General features: G+C 33.7%; 1 protein-coding gene across 3 annotated transcripts in view; it reads left to right on the top strand.

Moving 5' to 3' along the window:
* The first annotated feature begins 714 nt into the window (after positions 1-714).
* LOC136031863 (pro-neuregulin-2, membrane-bound isoform-like) overlaps positions 715-24,386 on the top strand; it is a 116,160-nt gene continuing 92,488 nt past the window's right edge. The window contains exon 1 of one of the 3 annotated variants that reach the window (XM_065711790.1): positions 715-1,639. In XM_065711790.1, the coding sequence (XP_065567862.1) occupies positions 1,135-1,639 (505 nt within the window). In that variant the 5' untranslated portion in view covers positions 715-1,134. Of the gene's footprint in view, positions 1,640-1,662; positions 1,893-24,386 lie in introns of those variants that run through there. The other 2 variants (XM_065711789.1, XM_065711791.1) reach the window with 2 other exon arrangements.

A 24,386-nucleotide genomic window follows, 5' to 3' on the forward strand; every position in this document is an offset into this window, starting at 1 on the left:
CAGGCAGAATAGTTTGACTCTCATCGGTTTATCGCTTTATTTAAATCTATTTTTTTTCCTAGCTTGAACAATTAATTTTTTATCCAATGTTAATTGAAACTGAAAGATAGACAAATACATGAAAAAGTTATTTCATTTAGATACAAAATTAGGCTCTTTGCCTAATAGGATCAATCCCACTCTACATACTCTTCGTCGCATTTTTCTGCTCACTTTGATTGCTATGATCGGGAGCTTAAGCTTTCGGTCCTTCCTTGAGCTATTTAATTTTTTTCTTCAACAAGATTATTTTGGAAGAATGCCACATTTGCATGCAGAAAGGTTTTACTGTTTGCTTTCTTTTCCTGTATTTTTTAATGACGTTTTTTTTTTACCTTATCTTTAGCATTAAAATCTTGTGGTTTTAGGTTTTAGATTTTTGGTGCAGAAATCGCAATGACTTTTTTAATATTTTTAATTAAATCTTTAATTTTTTTTAATTAAATAGCCTTTCACATTTCCTAAATAATGCCTCAACTTTTTGCATTATTTTTCTTTTGAATCTTTTTTTTCTTTTTAATGTTTTAAAACCACTTTTTTGTCTTTATTTTCTATAACTAATTCCAGTCTAAAAAATAAATGTTGCAAGTTCAAAAGCAGAGCATTGTACAAGTTTTACTCATTTTAAAGCTCTCGTTAACTTGTTTTCACTAATTTTTATTTAGTGTAAAGCCTACACAACTTTGTATTTTTGTTTAACAATTGAAGCAGCTGCTGTAAATTTCGTCGCCAGGAGTTCATTACTTGAAGAAAATCTCTGGACGTAATTATGGCAGAACCGACGAGTTGTAAATCATCACTCGGCAAGGACGCAGATGAAGCTTTTGGTGGCAGCAACCTTCAGTCTGTTGTGATTTCTACGCTGGAAAACACTTTCTAATAGATTCTGCTCCAGCGGCATGCGCATCAGTTTTCATCACAGTGTTACCTCCCTTCTATACCAGCTATTCGTCCAAAATGCAACAGTCTCCAGTATGATGCCGTCTCGTTTAGCCGGTTTCAAAATACTGTGTGATTTTCAATACAGTGACGACATTTACTTAGCTATACATAGATAAGGAAAAGTATATACAATCAAAATCGAATGACTTCTAAATGTGGCTAATGCGAGCTTATTTGGGTCGCATTAGACCCCATTTCGTTATTTGTCTCATGGTCCTTCTAGCCACCGGAGTGGAGGAAATTGCTGGAGTACTTTGTTTTCCCGATGAGAGCTTTGATGCCGCATCACGAGCTTATGTTGCGCCCATTGTGTTCTCAGGAAAAGTGCGATCTCGAGGTGACAATTTCAATGGGGGAGTCTATAGGACTGTGTTTGACGTCCATACTGTATATAAAGGAAATATCGGGGTTGGCGCTCAGGTAAAGTTGGATTTTTTTGATCCTGATGCGAAAAACTCGATCCGTTTAAGACGACGATCCCGTAAACATTCGATTTTACTTCGGCGTTGTATTTTAGCAGCTAGTGTTCAACCAGGGAAAAGATATATAGTTTTTGCTTCTGAGATAACAGGTGGTAACTATTCTGTGGTCAGTGCACCAATATTGCAGTCGAAAAAAACCACAAGAGAGGTGCGGAGTATTGTCTGCAAAAAATGCGGTAAGTAGAACTATCTAATAATTCACTTGGTTACAAACAATAAGCACAGAAGTTTATATGGCATTGAAGAATATTGAAAAGAAGATATACAACATAATTACCAAAGTAGCCGTTTTCACTGCTAAATTGGTAATTATGGTTTTTGGACTTCCTTATAAGTGGCCCTGACAGTGAATTGTATGGTTTGACACGCGGCGATTAATGTATTTAAGAACTTCTTCCAATAGATCGAATAATTCTTTCAAAACTGTATGTAAGTCACTTAAGTATATATTTTTTTCTGTATCTGTGCATGGGTCGTTTCTTAAGATAAGATTCAAGTCTGCACCAGATCAATGAGACTACCTTTAAATTCAAAACTTTGAGTTTTCTTTAACTTCAAAAGATTGATGATATCGATCAGCTCCTCCCTTTTACAGGCACCCATATCACTGGCAGATCTTGAGGGACCCCCCCAAGACTTTTTCTGGCGCCCTTTTTCCCTGTTTTTTTTTTTTTCTTTTTTCACTCTTTTTTAGACTAAATTTGTCAAATTGGTCAGTTATTGGCACCTTTGTCACATTGCCTCCTCCCAAGATTTTGCTCATTGGCGCCCTTGTCATATGGAGCCTCTCCCAAGATTTTGCTCTAGATCGTTCCTGACCCATATCCACTCAAGTGAGGGATAAAGGTGCATTATTTGACAATAACATGATGTTTGATACTTTAGATGTATTGTAAATAAAGCAATGGAATTTGCAGAAATTAAAATGAGTCAAATTCTTTATTTGCGGTCTTATATCTAAAATTGGCTATATCTCTGTATAACTAAATCAAGTTCGAATATCTGAATTGATTTTTGGAGTTTCATATTGTGGGAGGAAGGGCATATGTTCACCACCTCATAAGAGACAAGTAAATTGTACAAAATAAATCTATAGGCAAATGAAAAAAGACAATAAAATCGTAACAGTTTGTTAAGTGATCTTGAAAAGCCTGTAATAAGTATTGACAGACTCAATGACAAAACAGTCAGAGGTCACATTTTGACTACTCACTTTCAAAGAATTTTATCTTTGCATCTTATTCCTATTTCTAGTATGGGACGATTTCTCATAATTATTATATCACTAGTCCTTGTGGAATCGTGCTTTGTCTTTAACTATACGATCAGCGTGAAGATTTTGACGTTAACTATACGATCAGCGTGAAGATTTTGACGTAAAACTCAGTTTGAGCCACTCAAAATTGATCTGTCAAAGTTGATTTTTCGTTTTCTCTGGTTTTAATGTTAAGCAAACAGTCTTACCTTTAAACACAAATAAATAGAATTTGCTTCCAAGAAATGCTGCGAATTAAAAACTTTTCTTCTTTTTCCTGGCTTAAAATTTCTTGCAAAAAAATTTTTTTTGCATTATTTCTACTAACTAAAAATTTGACATAGCAACAACGGGTAAAAAACGGATTTGATATTTGATTATGTGTTTGGCTAAAAAAAAATGAAATTAAGCACTCTTTTTTATGCGGGAATAGGACTGTTTTTCTCTTTGTTTATATGCTACGAGGTAATTCTTAATAATTATCACTAGAAATTGATGAAACAGTTTTTTAGCTTTTACTAGATAACTTCTCTTGAAACCAATTTGACTGATTTAGTTCCAATATGCCCTTCGTGTAAATTCCCCACACTCAAACAGAGAAAGGAAAAAGAGAAAATTCTGAATTTTTTTCATATAGGTGATTGATACATGTCAAGTTCCTTCCACTAGTGGGGAATTTTGTAAAGGACGATGTGGCTTCTATGTAGGCCTATCTTTTCCTTTTTTATTCCGACCACTTCATGTAGAAGGGGTTATCGTAGTAATTTAAAAGAGGGCTCATTGAACTAAAAATTTAAATAAATACAAAAATCAATGAGTATTGTTTCAAATAATATTTTAGCATGCATGAAAATACAAAAAATGCAATAAATTCTCTTTTAAATTCTCCCTACTATTTATTTTCCATTCGAATTTGGCTCCATACTCTTCATACTTAAATACAGACAAAAATAAAAAATATTTTTCAGCAATTTTAAGATGTTTCCCGATAACTTCTCAAGTCCAAGCAGAAAATTTCCCAACAGGTCGTTGGTGCATGAAAGTATAAGCAAACCATGAATTGTCATTACAATTTTCTTTACCGTTTATCGTAATGAATTTTAAAGCCTTAAATTGGCCTTTAAATTTTAATAAATACATTTATAAAATTTTGTGAGTGAAGAACTGTGTCAAAAGTATATACATAGTTCCTTAGAGATGCCACCTCTATCGACGAATATAAATATGTAAAATAGTTGGATATGTATCCACATCTTGGTGGTTTCAAGCAGGAAAAAAAAAAAAAAAAAAAAAAAAAAAAAACAGTAAACCTTCGAATTTTTCCTTAGAAGAGTTAGGAATAGTAGGAACCTTTCGAATATCCACTCTTTCCACGTTTTATATCTATAAAACGGGTCGAACGGGTCTTTGAATAGATCATTTGATGTTATTTTAAAGTTTAAAGAAGTGCATGCATACAATTGTGTGACTCCAGAAAAACTAATTGGGTACTTTTATGATATATGCCCTATCTAATGTTTTTCCAATAGGTTTCTCTGAAGCTCATTCCTAATAAAATGTACCAAAATAAGATAAAAATATAATATTTTAGAAATAAATTTAGGCTATATATTTGCACATTAGGGGGAAGGGGATTAGAGGTTAAGTATAGCGGGTCTGCATGCCTAATATGTTAGGTACAATTATTCTGCATATTATGTGGTAAGAATTGTTTTCTAACTTCACAGTGTCCAAATACTTTACCCCGCCCCTAATGTGGCAGTACATACCCCAAGTTATATATTTCCCATCTATTTTGTCACTAAACTGAAAGAAACTAACGAAAAAAAAACAAAGACGGTTCTATAATGCGTCAATGAATAAACAACCTGAGTTGTAGAACGTACCACTACCATTGTTACTAAATATCTCTCAGTTTTCTATAGATTAATTTATTTTATTCATTTGTAAATTGTCTTTTCGAATTAGAATCGAAAGTATTTGGTTTTTTATAAACTGCATTTTAACCTTTATCTTCTCTTTCACACGACATCAATCTAATTTGCTAACGGTTATTATACTCCATCATTCGTCATTATTGCGAAAAGAAAAATACATTAGTTTTATCGGTTATGAAATGTCTAATTACCAAAAAATACCAGTTCTGTAACAACTTGTAAATGGACATCACGCTGACGTCAAAATTTCTGCAGTCCAATGTGTTAAACTGAGAATACAGCAATGCAGCCTACTTGCTACTTAATTCTAACACTTTTTTTTTCCTTTTTTTTTTATCTGACAGTTGTCATCTCGCAATCCATCACGCCTAATTTTTTTTTTAATTTGACCGGCTAAGATCTGCCGAATTGAATAACAAAATACATGATATACACAAGTACCTAAAACTAGTAAAACTTGCTTACGAAAACGTTTTCAATTATCTAATTGTCCCGATCCGTGGAATTTTGTGTGCTAAAGAAAAAATCTGCTTTAAAATAATCCGTCAATTAAGATTCTCAGACTCGTATGGAAGGGGGGGGGGGTCAAATAAGAGCCACCCCCTCTGGATATCCAAATTTTTGTGCTTTTTCCGAAATTGCTAGTTTGAATATTGTATGCCCGTTTTCACTTGGCTTTAGATGAGTTTGACTCTTTTTACACTTAGCTCAAAACAAATTTCTATGCAGGTGCCTGAATATTTTTAATTTTTATTTTCAAATTATTATTTACTTTTGTGCTGAGAAACAGATCGTAGCCCGGAAAATCTTAGGCCTGTTGATGTGGGAAATATGGAAGTAATAAACATTTAAAGTCAATAATCTATTGTTTATTCAAACCGGCGCCATCCAGTCCATTACTTACTCTGATAAGGGCCTAAAAAATCAAAAATAAAACTCTCAGTTTCAATAAGTAGCCTATAATGACGAATAATAATCGTTGTCCTAACAGATTAATACAAATAAGATTTTTTTAAAGCTTTGTATATGGTTACTGTTTACATTTGCTCAGTTTTAGAACAAATACAAAATATATCTTGAAATTTTACTCAGAACTCATGGGGTAATGATATCCAAGTCCCAGATTTGGGCATAGTCTTATAAGAGGTTCGATCTAAGGAAACTGTGAGCAAAGGTTCAATTATCGTCGGGGGCAATTAATCATTTGTTATTAGTTTCGTTTCAAAATATAACAAAAATTAACTCATTCTTGTTCAGTGGCACCAATTTACGATGATATAGGGGGGCGAGGTCTTTTTTTCGTTTAACAAAGACACGAAAACAGTCTTTTTAAAATATGAGGGTCATTTTTGTCTTTTTTCTATTTTTTTTCTGTGAAAATACGAAAAAGACACTTTCCAAAATAAGGGGGAAACTACACCCTCTTAGTCGGCGTCTCTGTTCTGATTATTGTAATTTTAGAATGATTACAGCGTTAGCTCCTTTTATAATTCATGAGCACAGAAGTGGTTGTATTTGCTACTATCCGCCATTTTAGAATGACGGCGATAGAAATAATTAATAATCATTAATGGTTATTGGCTCCTGGAACGAACCTGAGACTCTATCCACAAATGGTATCTCACGAATTATGGTTGAGATGAATCATTAGCTTCTGTTTCTAGAGCCGTTGCTACTAAACACATAAGAACAGAGGCTAGGAGCGGTGTCTGTGTTTTATAGGAGGGGGCTGGCTTTCCAGGGGATTGTCAAATTGGAAGAACGCTTAAAAAAAGTGAATACATTATTTTTTAGCTCGGATTTGAAAGATAACATTTTAGTAAAATTGGGATAACCTAAGGTTTAAACAGGGCTTTAGAGTTTTTGAGTCTTGTGAATCCTGCACTACATACAATTTTGAAGGATTGAATGAATTAGATTTTATATTTGGTTTTATTTTTCATCCATTCTGTCATCTCATATTTGATAAACTCTTATTCACAAGCTTAGGCTCATTTTGAATATTGCCAATTTGGATTATTACCATTAATGCAATCTATTCACTGGACTTAACATGCTCAGTGTTTACAAATTTGTTTATTTTTAGGTTGTAGTTGTTTTTTTGTTTTTTTGTACTTCATTTATACCTCTACTCTACTGAAATTCGATATGAGGAAAAAAGGCGAGAGTAAATTTTAACAACTTCCCACAAATGCATTTAAAATGCCGTCGCAACGAGTGAATATGCGCCAAGCAGTCTGTGAGATCCGACCAGAGAGAGAAAAATAAAAAAACAACTCATTGGAACCCGTCTAGCTGCTGCCGGGTGTCGTGAAACGGCCAAATTTAACAGTAATTAACTTTGTGTGGCATCATGACGACATTGATTGCATGTCATTTAGCTCACAATGCCTGTCGGTGACACAAGTGACAATAATTAATGCGCTCGCTCATTCGTCCCATTAAAGAGGTTTTTAGATAAAGAAATAAGGAGTTATTGCTTTATTATTAAACTATGTCTATGATGTAATTGACAGAATGTAATGCCCCCTACATAGATAAGGCCCTGGGTTTTAATTTGGAGGGGGGGGGGTTAAGTTCTTAAAAGCACAATAATCAGGAGAATTTTGTAACAAATAACTAAATACATAAGATCAAATGTCCATCTGTTTTATTAGTAAATCAATTTTCTTATCATTGAACTTGCAGCTAAATCATTCAAACTGGAAATACTAGCACACAGAATAACTTACGTAGAATAATTTTGGGTACTAGTGTATTATCCCGAACACACTCAAGAAGTTTGCTTTGTTTGATCTGAGTAAAACCGGTTTCTCTCTCGCATTCGGTTATAATTAGCTTATTTCTTTCGTGAAAAAACTACGATGCAGGTATATTTTAATTAAATATTTAATAAATAGAGGTGGTAGGGTTATATATTTAATAGGCTATAATGGCTTCTGAACGGCATACATTCCATTATTCTTGGCAGCAGTTTCCATAATTTTGTTACTAAAGTATTGTTTTCATCATACTTTGGTATATTTCATTATGATTAACCTAACTTCACTTGTTGAGTGTGTTCGGGATAAGTTCAAGTTTCTTTTATTAAGACACAATACCTAGTTTTGGAGCCATGATAATGAATACAGGCTGAAAGAATCGGGAAAAAAAATATTGACTATTTTCGCCGCCTTATCCACTCACCTGGGTCGGTGCTCCACCCTTCAACCCATGAAGATGGTAATCACTTTGTTCTAGCCAGTGTTCAGGCATTCAGCTTTTGCAGCTAGACCTCATTTTGCGTGGTCCAATCCTCTGGCCTCTAGTGAATAATCAGGAATTTCATCCATATCTTGTCGAATGGCGAATAAAGCATGATAAAATTTTGATTTCTCGTCCCCCCCCCCATAAAAGGTGAATTGTGCGAAAAACAGCGAAGTTACTGAAGAAATTGTAAGACTATTGAGATTTTGTGAGCCCAGCCCTAGACGCACTGGCACTGAGTAGCCTAAATGCACGACCCATTTTTTTCCTAGCAAAACATATTTTTAATAATAGCTTACTGCTGTGTTCAATACTCGTGATCAACTTCAATTGGAAAAGTATCAGGCTTCTGAGGGTAGCTTTCATAAAACTGATTACTGTAGGCAAGACCATATCCAAGGGGGATATGGGAAGATTGCGTATATAAAACTGCTAAACAGTTGACCCCCCCCCCCCCAAAAAAAAAAAAATTGTCCGACTTTATGTAGGCTACATGGAAGATCTTCTTGTATCCCCCATTCCAGAAAAAAATTCTGGATACGGCCCTGACTGCAGGGTTTAAATTAAACTAAGCTTTGAAAATGTTGCTACCAGAAATAAAGGAGTTAATTTTCGTTTGGGTCAAAATGAGTTACGTTCTTGGACATAGTTGGTTGGAAGAATCGATTGGTTCCATACGAATTTTCGTGTTGCTTACATTAAAGATGACCTTCTTGTACCGCTATAGACAACCTAACATCGTTTGACTTTTTCGATCTCTAGTAGATTAGAAAAATGACGGAAGACTTCTGTTTTGTTACGGAGGCCGACTTTAATCTGATAATAAGGTATGTGATAAAAGAGTGTATGATTATATTCAGTGTGGTAGGGACAAGTTCGGAGAAAATTCAAAAAATTATTAATTACACAAAAGAGACAAGAAAATATTGCAAAATATCGAGATTTGGGAAGGGGCATGGGCCAGAATACCCCCCTGTGCATTTGTCCAGGTGTAGTTATACTTGTTAAACTTTCTGGAGCTCTTGCCTTAATAACTATCAATTGGAGTTTTTCGGTCGGTCAATTTCAATACTGAAATCTTAAGCAAAAAGCATCGATTAGTTTTTACTCTTTAATCAACGTATTTGAGCATTTGAATTGGTGAGATTCCTTTCGATTTACAGCATTTGATTTAACAAAATATTTTCTGACAATATTTATCTCTGCGGCCGATTCAGACTACCTGACTGGTAAAATTTTAGGATAATATTCTTTTTATATTTGTGTTTACTTTAAAAGAATTAAACTTTATCTTTTACTTTACATATTTACTTTATATACTTACCTACTTAAAAAATTGTTTTACTTTAATAAATCTGTGTTTATTGCCTTTTTGGTTACCAAACACAGTGTGTAGATGGCTCAACCTTATTTGAAGTTTAAACAAAACATAGTTTAAGTAACAATGGAATTAAATTAAACCGAAAACAGCAATTGAAATCCTTTTTTTCGGTTGCTTTTATTTCCTATTAAAAACTATGTCGCAATTTCAGGCATCTCTAGATGATAGTCCTTTTGGAGCAAATGATTGTAATAACTCACAGGGCAGGTAATGTGTCTAAAATTAGTTTCAAATACCAAAACTAGAAAAATCCCGAGTCGTGGTAGACACAGTTTTGTCCTGACTCTCCAGCTATGCCAAAAATTTCTGAGTTCACCAGTAGGTAAAAAGTGCAATTCACCCAATTAAATCTACAAAAGAATCATAATTAAGGGTCTGGAGCAGACGGGATTTTTTTACTGCTCGCTTTGGATATTTGCTTCGCGTGTGCAAAGAAAATTACATATACAAATTAAGGTACACTGATGAAAGTATTGACAATTAAAAGTCGAATGTAGAGTAGAGTGAGATAACAGCAAACAGCTTCTTTGTAGTTGAAGGTCTATTGTACATTCTATTTGCTCCTGTGGTTGAATGTTGAAAATGGTGCATAAGAATTAGTAACTTCACTTCATTTGCTTGGTTTTGTGCTTAAGTTTTTGTGCATGTTTAACAATTTTTATTTATTTTGAATCAGGATAAACAAACGCATATTATAGCTTATTAGAGTCATTTTTCCCGAAGTATTTGTTCGTTAAAAACTATCATTTCTATAAAAAAAGTGGAACTATTGCTCCCTCATCACCCATATTGCCCACCAATTACAAATGCATATTTAAGGAGATCAGAGGTGGGTTATCCTCAATAACTTATCTGAAGGTTTGGCTTGGTCCTGCAGTTATAAAATTCTAAAAATTTATGAAATTCTGCTCATGAAAATTCTGAAAATGTGGGCCTAGAATGCCCTTTTTGAGGCATTTTGATGGCTTTTATTTACGATACCCTTAGTGAGTTTGCTAGAGTATTCTCTTTTACGCGGTAACCTCTTCAAGGGGTTTGGAATTAGACGTGACATTTTGTGACGCAATGCAAAATAGAGTGAATAAAGTGGCCTCTTTCTTAGTTGAATGTCGAATATACGTTCCAATTCCAGGAAACTTCGCATAAAACTTGTAATTTTTCTCTAATGTTTGCTTAGTTTTATGGTGAAATTTCCGGAGATATTCAACAGTTTGTGTTTATTTCCAAAGAGGATATTTTTTAAATGTTTTCCAGTCCAATTTTTTTTTCTGATACGAGCCTGAGTAATATACATTTTTTGGATTTCCTTATGCTTAAATTTTTATTTACAAACATTCTTTGTTATAAACTTATTCTTCTTTGAAATCCCGACGCATTCAATTGAGAGTAGTAGGCTAAATACAAACTGAAAATGTTATACATTCAAGTAAATCTCAACTTGGCACACAACTATATAGGAACAGTTCTCCGTCAAAAGTCGGCAGGCAATAATCTTTTGGCAGCGAAAGCAATTTCTAGGACTACGCTTTCTGAGGGACTTTCCGCCTTTCCTTTTTCATTCGGCATAAAACCATGACCCTCTTTCATTCAGGCACTAAGAAAAAATACACCTGGAAGGCTGTCAATACTTCCTTGAAGTTTAAGACATAAAGAAAATAGCTTTTAATACAAGTAAATCAATCTTTCATCTGTTTACTTATGGTTAGGGCCGTCTATTTATTAAAGATACGACATGTCTTGAACTTTTTAAAAGATCAAGCCAACCTTTATCTCGAAAGTTATCAAGCATATCATTTTCCTCACGATAAAAGCATGCAACTCCAAAAAATCATGATTTCGCAATAGATCAGAGACGCCATTTTTACTTTACTTTGGAGGGGCCATGAGCCAAGAATTTTTTGAGGGTGGCCAATATTATTGAAAAAAAACCTTCTTAACATATGCATGCACAGATTATTTTCTTTTTATTGAGTGCTTTATAGATTTATAAGATTAGATTTGCTTTTCAAAAAAACTCTTTAACTCATAATTCGACTAGAATATATTCTGTCGGATGACAGGCATATAAAAATAGCAAAAAACGTATACTTTCTTCAGAGGCTCATAACCAACTGGCTCCGATTGTGCAATCCCGCTTCAGATAATCGTTGCATAAAGTCAATTGATTGTTTTCAGATTTGTGGTTGGCTGGAACTCATCGACATTGCTAATTATAAAGGCATACTGGTAAAGCTAATCTTGAGCTTCATGTTATTCCAATCATATTAAAAGAAAAAAGAAAATACTAAGCAGGTCTGATTATAAGTGTATATTTATTTAAATGTAAAACATCTTTATATTTATTCTGCTTTTTGAGGGAGAAGATGGTCCTTCTGGTCCACCTTCAATGGTCATCTAAAAAGGCTTGAACAACTTTATGACTGGAAGAACAGAATCGTTATAATGATAGTTGACTCCGCCCAACAGACCATATAAAAGACCTTTCAACACTAAATAATAGGAAATCGGGAATACCACATTGACAATATGAGCTTAAAGCACTTCCATAGTTACATTTTGAAGTTATAATATTCATTAAAAGAGTGGTTTCGAAACAAACACTATGACTTGTATACTTTTGCTTTTCTTCGGCGAAACTCTGGAGTTTTCTGGTGTTCTGATAAAGGTATTGGCCTACCAAAAGAACAGTTGAAAGAAAACAAATTTGAAACTAGCTTGGGCTTTGCTGGTTCGCGACGCCCAGAAATTGGCCCAAGATTTGCTTCGTCTCTGATAGGCTTGCAACTTCCGAGGTGTGTAGACTGGGTCAGGTAAATCTCTATGAAGACAATATATTTTGAAGATTGGTTATATAGATAAGTCACGCCTGAATCGGGGAAAACAAATTTTGTTTTCTTGTATTGTCTTGGACTTACAGAACATGTGGACAAGAGACAAGGGAGCCTCGTTGAAGTCAAAAGCTTTGGAAAAAATTCGCTGTATTAACTCGTGACGCCAAAAATTAAGCCTAGCCTAAATTTGTTCTGTCCCCGGTCAGCTCGGAACTTACTGGACAAACATAACAGGAAGAAAGTTTCGTTTTTTGAAAAAGTTAGATAGTATCCATTGGTAAAGCCCGGGAATGAGCCAAACATTGATCTTCTCCAATTGGCTTTTAAAGCTTTCAGAGTAAGTAGACTAGATCAAGGAACCTTGATAAAGACAATGTATTTAGGAAACAATATGGCTGTATTTGCTGATCTGCTTTAAAATTTATGGCCATGTAGACTCAATTAAAATATCAGGACTAAGGGGACCTCAGTTAAGAAGAAAATTAAAAAAGAATAAGGATCAAATCTGATTGTACTGATTCTTAACACCCCATCATTCGGTAGACAACAAAAACAGAATTGCTTTTAACTCTTTTTTAATATATATATATATATATATATATATATATATATATATATATATATATATATATATATATATATATATATATATATATATATATATATATATATATATATATATATATATATATATATATATATATATATATATATATATATATATATATATACTAGCTGTTGGGGTGGCGCTTCGCGCCACCCCAACTTGCGAATATACACCATTCTTGGCTGTCCCATTGTCTGTGCATATAAATAGATTGTCAGGTTTATCGACTCTTGAACATGCAACATATAATTGTCCAAGGGAAAAACAATCTGTATTCAGATCTATACCTCATTATTCTAATGATTGCCCTTGAGCTTTGTTGATGGTGATTGCTAATCGAACATTCCCTGCGTTCCCGTCGTCATTTATATATGCTTCGCCCCCCAAGCCCCCCCTCGCGCGTAAGTCGTTACGCGCCATATTAGTTACGCGCCATTGTAGTTGTGTCCCTGTGTCCCACCTGTGAATATATATATATATATATATATATATATATATATATATATATATATATATATATATATATATATATATATATATATATATATATATTTAACTACGTAAAACTTGCGAATATACAACATTCTTGGCTGTCCCATTGTCTGTGCATATAAATAGATTGTCAGGTTTATCGACTCTTGAACATGCAACATATAATTGTCCATGGGAAAAACAATCTGTATTCAGATCAATACTTCATTATTCTAATGATTGCCCTTGAGCTTTGTTGATGGTGATTGCTAATCGAACATTCCCTGTGTCCCCGTCGTCATTTATATATGCTTCGCCCCCCCCCCTCGCGCGTAAGTCGTTACGCGCCATATTAGTTACGCGCCATTGTAGTTGTGTCCCTGTGTCCCATCTGTGAATATATATATATATATATATGTATATATATATATATATATATATATATATATATATATATATATATATATATATATATATATATATATATATATATATATATGTATATATATATATATATATAACTACGTAAAACTTCCGAATATACAACATTCTTGGCTGTCCCATTGTCTGTGCATATAAATAGATTGCCAGGTTTACCGACTCTTGAACATGTAACATGTAATTCTCCATGGGAAAAACAATCTGTATTCAGATCTATACCTCATTATTCTAATGATTGCCCTTGAGCTTTGTTGATGGTGATTGCTAATCGAACATTCCCTGTGTACCCGTCGTCATTTATATGTCCCGGTCGTCAATTGTGTCCCGGTGTCCCGCTCTGTAATTGCTCTTTTAGTATTGGAGGTCGTCATTTATATTCCCTGTGTCCCGGTGTCCCGGTCGTCATTTTTGTCCCGGTCGTCATTTGTGTTCCGGTGTCCCGGTCTGTAATTTCTCTTCGAGTGTCCCGGTCGTCATTTATATTCCCTGTGTCCCGGTCGTCATTTGTCTCCCGGTGCTTTGTTGATGGTGATTGCTAATCGAACATTCCTTGTGTCCCGGTCGCTTTCTCTTTGAATGTCCCCGTCGTCATTTATATTCCCTATGTCCCGGTCGTCATTTGTGTCCTGATGTCCCGGTTTGTAATTTCGTCAGTCGACAAACATGACGTCAGTCGACACACAAACATGACGTCACTCAACACAGACAACTTATTTTTATATATATAGATAGATGTCTCAGTGTCCCGGTCGTCATTTGTGTCCCGACGTCCCGGTCTGTAATTTCGTCAGTCGACAAATATGACGTCAGTCGACACAAACATGACGTCACTCGACACACAGACAACTTATTTTTATATATATAGATATATCACTTAAAAAATGTTTTTCAAAGAAAAATGAAGAGCCATGTTAAAAAATAAGATGAGTAAAGGCAAAGTCAAATAACAGTTCAAGTTTAAAACAAACAGAAAGAACTATGAATGAATAAAGAAAACCCAACATGAGCAGAAATCAAGACGAATCATCTGGTCATACATAAAGATAAGACAAATTGCTGCCTATGAAAGGGTGAATCCTAAGAGAACATATATTAAAATGAATAATCGAGTCGAGCTTAAAACAAAGAGAAATTACCACAAACAAGTGTAAGACTCACCCCCTAAATGTACTAAAGGCCAGAGCGTCCTTTGCAAGACCAAGTATTGGGCTTCTGTGTATTCTTTTTTTTTGTCAAATGCTTCTTAATCTTTTTTAATAAGACGGTAATAGTCTAGGAAGAATATATTTTAGAAGTATAGAAGTTTAGTGCTTCATTTCCAGCAAAAGTGCTATTTAAGGAACAGTGTGTTTGCTGATTACGAATCCGATGCGAACAGTATTATGGTTCAAACTTAAAATCCACTAAGTATATTTTTTACAAATGGTAGAAACAAATATTAGCCATCAAAAGAATTTCATTCAGGATGACAATGGCCCCGGAATTTTTTTGGGTATAGGGGCCAATAATGGAAATAGTTTGAAAATAGCAACGAAGACCACATTGCCTTTCCATAACAAACAAATACAACGTAGAAACAATAGGGAAAGTTTTTTCAAGACAATGGAAATTATTTATGTAGATATTTCGGCCCTATGTCCAAGGGCCGTCTTCAGCACAATACAATACTATATATATATATATAAAAGAACTTACATCAAATTGTGAGAATTAAAACTGAATATAAAAACACTTATTAAAACATTTTTTTTTTTTAAATATAGCCCTAGCATCCTTACTTCAGCGAAGTTCAACCAGGACTGGCGAAAAGAATGAAATGAAGAAATATAAACTCATTCAAACTAAAGATAATAAAATGATTAGATGCAATTTCTTAAAGCTAATCTTGCTTGTTTAGCAGCCTGTCTCAAAGGCCTTTTAGTAGTTGGTTCAGTACTATTATAAATTGGTTTAGTAAAATATTTTGTTAGATCATTTTTAATTAAATTTGAGTATAAAGAATTTAGTGAGTATTCCCCCAAGTCCCTGTTCAAAGAAATATTTTTATTTATTTTGAGATTAATTTCAATTGATTCTCGAACCACCTGTTTTATTCCCAAATCATTACTAATGAGTGAAGAGTTTTCAAAAAGTATCATGTGGGACGGATTATTAAATATATGCCAACCTAGAGCAGAATCAAAGGAGTTGTTGGAACCATTTGAAATTAAGGCCTTGTCTATGTCATTTTTATGCTGTTGTAACCTTTTGTCTAGATTCTGATGGGTCCTGCCGACATAGTATTTTCCGCAATCACAGGGTATTTGATAGACCCCTCTTTGGCGAGTAACTGGGGTCTTATCTTTACCCGAATTTAAGAAATTGATTATTTTAAAATTATTAGTAAAAACTACGTACAGATTATTTTTTGTGCAAATATTTTTTAATATGACTCAAATCTTTAGTTTGAATGAGTTTATATTTCTTCATTTCATTCTTTTCGCCAGTCCTGGTTGAACTTCGCTGAAGTAAGGATGCTAGGGCTATATTTTAAAAAAAAAAATGTTTTAATAAGTGTTTTTATATTCAGTTTTAATTCTCACAATTTGATGTAAGTTCTTTTATATATATATATAGTATTGTATTGTGCTGAAGACGGCCCTTGGACATAGGGCCGAAATATCTACATAAATAATTTCCATTGTCTTGAAAAAAACTTTCCCTATTGTTTCTACGTTGTATTTGTTTGGAAATAGTTTGGGGGAGGGGAATCCATAAAAACAAATTCCATTTGATAATAAAAATAGAAATTATCACTACATTCAAGAAAATTTAGGATTTCGAAGGGGGTGGGCCCCGAGTATCCTCTCATTCACTGCGCACGTCTCCTCCCTGGGCCCATGTTCCTTCTTTTGCTTATGTAAAATCTTAAACTTTAACGAACAAAATATTATAGATGAAAAAATGGAACTTTAAAGAATAGAAACGAATTTGAAGCTTAGTATTTAATTTTATTTATGTTTGCTTTAGATTATTCAATTTATTTCAAGAATTGATAACTTTATTCAACAAAGAAAGTGACTGACAAATTAAGAGACACAAATTTCAGATACACAATCAATAGCCGTCCTCAGCTTAAGAGAAAAATCTAAATAAAAACCATAAAAGTAACTCCTGATTTAAAAAAATGCAATTAAAAACGAATATCGAATTATAGCTTCAACATAATTACTCTAAGCAAGTTCAGGCAAGACTTGTTTTGTTCTGGTACGATGGAAAGGCAGTGTGGTCGTGATAGTTACTTTCAAATAGACATTTCATTAAAACGGAGATGAGAATATTGATAATTAGGTAGCGATCCATAAAAATTATATAGTTGTACCGAAACAATTCTTTTCGCATAACTATGAGAAGAAGAAATTAAAAACACGGAACTAAAATATACGATTCCTTTCAGTGAGACCGTTCTCTCACGCTAAACAAGAAATTTATCAATAAAAACAGAAATTGTATGAACTGAAATCATGCAAGTAACTCATTGGATTTTCTTTCTTACCAGCCATCAAAAAGCGGCTAACCCAAAATTAAAAAAAAAAGTGTGAGTATGATCACTTGCTAATAAGCCAGTTTTTGTTCGTCACTACAGAAATTACCTAAAAATCCCTTTGCTTGGCTATTATTTGGTTTTGCCTAACTTATGGTGTTTAAATACATACTGATGAAATTTTGAACCGGCGGAGCTACAGCTCAATTAGTTCATATTTATATGCAAAACATATCACCACATAACTGGTTTAGTGAACGACCTGGGTGGTATTATATACAGACAGCCAGGGTAGCTTTCGCAATTGGTCGTTGGAAATATGACAGGATTGATTTGATTTATTCGTCCTCTATGATACAGATACAAATTTTGCTGGCCAAAGTCAGAAGATATTCACTCTATAAACTAGGTTTCAGGGAACTAACATTAACAAATTGCAACCTTAAAAAGATTTTTTCTTAAGAATATACGTAGCAACTAGGAAATTGTAGGAAGGACATGTTCAATCTATGCATATGCGTATTGTCGCTAGATTCTAGGAGCTAGGAGCCAAGTTCGTGGTAGTAAATGGTCTTCGTCTCATCTAGGTCTTCCTCGATTTATTTAATCTGAAAATGACAATTTAATTTTTACCAGATTTGAAAACACGTAAAACAAACTAGTTTTTTGATAAACTAGATAGTGCTATAATTATTAGGTTCTTTATTATAATAAACAAAAGCAATTAAAAACTAATAGTTTGTTTAATTTAACATCAGGTGCGAAACCTCCCGCAAAAAGTAGTTCAACCTTGTGAAATATTTGGCTACATAATCAAATTCAACATGTCTGAGAACAAAAAAAAATTAAGCTTCACTCTTCTAAGGACCTAGAAGGATGATCATAGATGTATGTTTATGTCTTTGTATTTTCTAAGGTGGGATCAGATCGAACCAGTAGGTTTTGAAATTTTCATCAAATGTGTGATTTACATAAGTATTTTTCGCTTGAAGAAGTTATATTCGATCAAAAAAAAAAAAAAAATGTTTGTATGTCCTTTTAACAATCGCTCTATCATTGAAGAAAGAAAACCAAAAGGGTATTGAAATTATTGTTTTATTTTTTGTTCTAACCAGCCATGCTATAGTTCTCTTTTGCTTAAAGTTAAGTATACTCTGTTGACACTGGTATTTTTTTTGGAGTGAAGAGACACATGAATTCACTGAACAGTAAAAAAAAAACAGGTAAAATACAAACGATAAATTTGGGAAAATTCGTCTAATTTAAGGGGAAATTGCATAGATATAAAGAAAGTATATAGGAAAATGGATTGAATATTTTCAGTGTTAAGTAAGCGACAAATTGGAGTATGATATTATGATTCGTACATACATGAAGTTATTGAAGTAAGTGCTAGCTAAAGCTGGGAGCTTTTTTGATTAAATACCTTGAATATGTTCTTTCTTCATTGAATCAGCTAAGATAAAACATTGATGATTTGGCTGGGTCCTCTTTTAAAACAATGAAAAAACTTCCTTTCAAATTCTTCACCTTTTTCTCTTTAAGTTTCATTTTCAAATTTCGTACTCGGTATGTGAGTATCTTCTAGTCTATTGGCAATTGCTTGGGAATTTGCATTTATTTAAATGACCTGTAATTATATTCCTAATCTGGCAAGAGTTGGTAAAAATGCAGTTATCGACTTCATTCTCGACCTTTTTCCTAAGGGGAAGAGGTGGCAGCACCCAATAGTTTTTCATGGAGACAATACTAAAGAAAAGCTTGTTTTAGACTGAGTTAAGTATCCAAGTTTAATACTAACTATAGTTTCATACTCCAGTAAAAAAGTCATATTTTGGGAGCACATTTAAATCGTGTGATATCCCACCTTTATTGTGCTTTACTTTATCACAAGTATGCTAATTCAAGCACAATTTTGGGATGTATAAATTCCAAGTAATAGCTTTTGATATTTTTTCTTTGTCCCAAATTAAGGTGTTCATGCAAACTGTGGAATAAATAGGTAGAGCTAGCAGGGTGATCCAGTTATAAGTGATTCCTGGTATAACCAAGACCAGAGTTTCATCTAGGTTAAAAAAATTAATAGCTATAATTGATAATAAAGCATATAAAAAATAGTAAAATTGTGTACTACTTGTAAATTGGGCGAATATAATTTAAAATCGATGGATATTAAATCAGTTTGAAAATAAAAAATAAAAATGATTCGAGAAGGACACCCTAGAAGTTCCAAATTGTAATACATTTTCTTGCAAGAATTAAAGCTTTGAAGAGAAGAGGAAATATTATGAAAAAAGAACACTTGCATTCAAATTCATATTTTTAACGACCAAGGAGTAGGTGCTTGACGAGCATTTTTTTTTCCATTTTTTTTCTTTTTTTATGGAAGGTTTATGTCCTATAACTTTTTGAAATTTTATTACCTGTCACATTTTTCTTAATTTTATGTCGTTTGTGCAATATAAATACCCGTTTAACTTTAATTTGTCCTTGGAACTGATAAGTTTTGATTTGCGGAACTTTCACTCTAAATCTTTTCTAACGACTATGTGCAGATGGTCACAGTTAGGGATTGCATTCTAAGAACATACAGATGATAAATTACCGAAATAAATTATTAAAATTATGGTTAAACAAAAGCTATCGGTATTTACTTGGGAATCTGCTAAATTTTAGAACGATTTGTCTCCGTTCCAGAAAGAAGGAATCCTCTCTTTAGTTTTACAATGCTTTGTGGCAAAAACATTTCGGTTGTGACCACTTTATGGCAAAATAAAAAAGAAATGGGTCAAGCTAGGAACCCAAACACCAAATCGATTGGTTGTCAAATCGAAACTTGGTATTCTGAAAAACTTACTAGCCCGTGACCCCTACCTTAGGACAAATACCCAATTTTCTCGATTATTATTCGTATATATTCGTATATATCGATATATATATATATATATATATATATATATATATATATATATATATATATATATATATATATATATATATATATATATATATATATATATATATACATTGTCTATGTTAATACTAAGCTGTAATACGAGTAAGGTTAAGCGCTCATTGAGAAGTAATGCTCCAATTGTTGGTCAAAACTTCAGCAGTTTGTTTATTTGCGGCCCAAATTTTGACATGGAGATTTATTTCAACCTCTTGCGCCCACCCTTTCCCCCTGTAGTACGGTGATATATAATTTGAACTTTAACGACTGCTACTTCACTACGCAAATACAACTGTCTAGAAGGTATCAAAGCCCAGTTTATGGTTGTATACATAATCAGGGAACCATGCACGATTATTTTTTACCTCCTTTATACTTTAGACATAATTGTCATTAATTCATAAAAGATGGTAGAAGCAATGTTTCTGAACAGAACCAGGAACCAAATGGAGCCACAGTTGATAAATGCCTTTTCAAGCACTACTAATAGAGAGGCACGCTCAACAAAATCAGGGGGGAATCTATTCATCAGTTTAAATGTGAGAATCCCCCTTCAGGTGCAAAATTTGGATTTGGATGGGTTCCTTAGAGAATAACGGTATCACAGGGAAACAATGCAGCCAATGAGAAGAGTCCAAGCTACACAAAACATCCCAGAAGCAAAGACTGAGCTGAACTAGAGGATGATGGTCTCTGAGGGATTTAATATAGAAATGGTCCTTGTGTTCTGCAGGCCGGCGGAACCTGTCTCTCTTCTAGTGGAATTCCGATTCCAGTAACATGAAGCAAGCAGGCTAGTCATTATGCAGTTTAACACCGAGCAAATTGCAACAGAAATGTTTCTAGTAATAATTTTCTCAGAAAAAATTGAGGAATGAAATACTTAAACTCAGCAAAACTTCAAAAATGGGATACCCCAAAATCGCGCTTGAAGTCATGAATTTTAGTTAGAAATGAAAAATAAATATTTTGGCTTTGAATTAGTTTCTAAAGGCGTTTTTCTGGGTGTTTGGATTTATTGAGAAATAGTCCCAGCTTTAAACTCAGTTTTCACTTCCTTCCAAAGAGTACATAAAAGTCAAATTTCACAAAAAAGCATGGATTGTTTTTTGTTTGAAAATGTCATTTTATACCTTATCTTACCTGCTGGATCTTGAAAAATTTAGGTACGATCTTTTGGAAAAAAGAAAAATCGTTTTCTGCTAAATTTGACATGTGAGACAAAGAAATCGAGTACAAACAGTCTTGGATCCTAATTTTAACCAAACAACCAGACTTCAGTTCTTCTGGAAAAGTAGCGATGGGATTTACCCATCGTGTCGGTTCCCTGGAGCTCAGGAATAATATTTAAAAGAAAGCCCTCCTTCTAATTTGACTGATAAAAGCTTGCATAAATTGCATAGAATCAAGAAACAAATTTGATTAAAACCGACTGGTATTACAAGCTTAATTAGGATCGCAGCATTGCTTGCTTCACCAGAATCACAGAATTGCAAGGTTCACATCTATATCCGTCAAAGACAAATGGTGCCTCAAGTAAACTAAATAATTCCCTCAGATAACCCCTTAAGATAGCTCTACTTCCCATAGTGTATCAACCACCTCTATCAACAACATAGTTGCAAAAAGAGCTGGGGGATACTAGGTCAAAAGTGAAGCACTTTCTATAGATGGGGTTCATATTTTGTTTTTACTTCTCATAATTTCAAATACTAATAGAAAATATGGTTTCTACTACGCAATGTTTTCTGTTGCGCAAAAAACGCAAAAATAAAACAAGTTTCTGAACTATTGGTTGAATCTTAGGCTACCTAAGATTTCTGGCTACGTTAATTTGAGGTCGTAAATTTTTTTGCCTTAATCCTGTGTAATTCTGCAGGTAAGACAAGGTATAAAATGACATTCCAAAACATTTTTGAAGAAGAATAAATTTTGGGGCTCACATCCGTGAAAACTTTTTTTTCGGGGGAGGGGCAGAAGTGAAGTCTTAAGTAATTTTGAAGACGATATTGCTTTTCAGCCAATTTTAATGCCTATTATAAGACCTTTAAAAGGTCAATGAAAGCCAAAGTGTTTATTTTTGAATTGAAATTTGGGCCTTTAAGCTGGGTTCCAGATTTTGCTCAATTTTAGTAGGCTATTCTCCATATTTCTCTGATTTCCAGATTTTGGTTTAGAAGTATTTTTTTTCGGCAATTTCTTCCAGGCTCGATCATATTTTCACACATAATGACTTAGCTTAAACTTGTTCTGGTGTTTTCTGAAAGAGGTGTTTGGAGGTCGTATCTCGTATATTCAGTTCAAAGACTAATTTTGGGCTGAAAATCCTAGAGATGGGCTCAATATCCCAAAATTCCCAGAAATTAATTTGGGCAGCTTTCAGGAATTGAGCCTGTATAGAGAATCTGAAGAGCATAAGTAGGCTAAAGAAGCTATCATGGAGAATATCACAGCTAATTTTTTATTCTTTTTGAAAGAGCTTCACGAAAAGCTATTTGCTATGCTTAAGAAATGAGCAAGCTTAAGCCGTGGACATATTTAACATCTGTTATAGAATGAAGAATCAACACTCTAAGATTTTGTTACAGTAATAATTTAAAAATAGTAAATTAGTAATAACCAAAATTTCAATCAGTCAAGACTCAAAACTGAAAATTTAAGTCTATCAAACAGTTCGTGGTAACGGACTGTAAGGAGCGACCCAACTCAATAGTATCCGAAACTCTAAAAAACGGAACTTTGATGCCAATAGATATATCAAAAGAATTGGAATATTATGCTGATTTTAAATATATAGGTTTCATCAAGTTGAAACTTACCCAGCAAAACTAACGAGCCTTCAGATTCAGCGTATCAGAGAACCCTACTTTTTAGCTTTTAAGCTCCTATCTGCAGAAATGTGAAATTTTGTATTTTTTGCCAGGAGAAACATCACGGATGCGTGTTCATATGTTTTTTTTTTTTTTTTTTTTCTTCCCAGGGGTGATCAGATTGACCAGTGGCCCTAGAGTATCGCGTGAGGTCTCATTTGAACGAAAATTAAAAGTTCTATTGCCTTTTCTAAGTGACCGACATAATTGGAGGGCAACTAGGCCCCCTCCCACGCTCATTTTTTCCCAAAGTCACCCGATCAAAATTTGAGATAGCCATATTGTTCAGCAGAGTCGAAAAATCTAATAAATTTGTCTTTGAGGATGACTTAATCCCCCACAGCCCCGGGGGAGGGGCCGCAAGTTGTGAACTTTGCCCATTGTTTACATATAGTATTGGTTATTGGGAAGTATACATACGTTTTCAGGGGGGATATTTTCTGGTGGGGGGATTGGGGGGGGGGGGTTACGTGGTAAGATTTTTTAACGGAGGAATTTTTCATGGGGAAGGGAATTTTCCATGAAGGGAGCACCGGATTTTCCAAAATTATTTAAAAAACGATCAGAAATTAAATACAAAGTATAGGTTTTTTCAACTGAAAGTAAGGAGCAACATTAAAATTTAAAACGAACAGAAATGATTACGTATATGAGGGGGTTTGCCCCCACGTCAATGCCTCGCTCTTTACGCAAATTTTTCTTCGTACTTTCAAAAGAGCTATTTATTCTAATTAAACCCTTTGTGATTCAGGAGTCATTCTTAAAGAATTGGGACAAAATTCGATCTTTAGCGTAAAGAGCGAGGTATTGACGAGGGGGAAAGCCTCTCATATACGGAATAATTTCTGTTTGTTTTAAGTTTTTTTTTTAAATAGGTGCCCGTTTCTGGTCACCTATGAATATATTTAAAGGTTACAACCTACCCAATATCATGGATGATTTTTCACTTTTAATTTTGAATCTTTTTCACTACTTCAGTCAGGACCACCATTTTCTGTTTTAATTCTGTAAAACCATCTCAATTTTGGCAATTTAAGAAAAACTAACTACAGAAAAAAGTTTTCAGATTTCCCTTACGTGATATATTAAAACGCGAAAAGTAGGTAACAACTTATTTAATTTTGAATAATTTATGGTACTTATAAATTAAAACTTTTTATAACGAGATGATTTATTAAAAGCTTATCGCTGGCACTGCTAAATAACAAGGGATTGAATTAATTTTATAGTTTCACAGAAATCTTGGCAGAACATGCAGAAAAAGTATATTTTAGGCAAAAATATTGCACAAACATTGTCTGGATGGTATTCAATAGCATGTCGTTAAGAATTGCTATGCCCAACAGGTTTTTTTTGCATAAAAGTTAGAAAGTGAGGAAGATTACCGGAAGAGACCATAATTCGGATA

Source organism: Artemia franciscana, chromosome 10, assembly GCF_032884065.1.
Source record: "Artemia franciscana chromosome 10, ASM3288406v1, whole genome shotgun sequence".
In the NCBI taxonomy this organism is placed as follows: Eukaryota; Metazoa; Arthropoda; class Branchiopoda; order Anostraca; family Artemiidae; genus Artemia; species Artemia franciscana.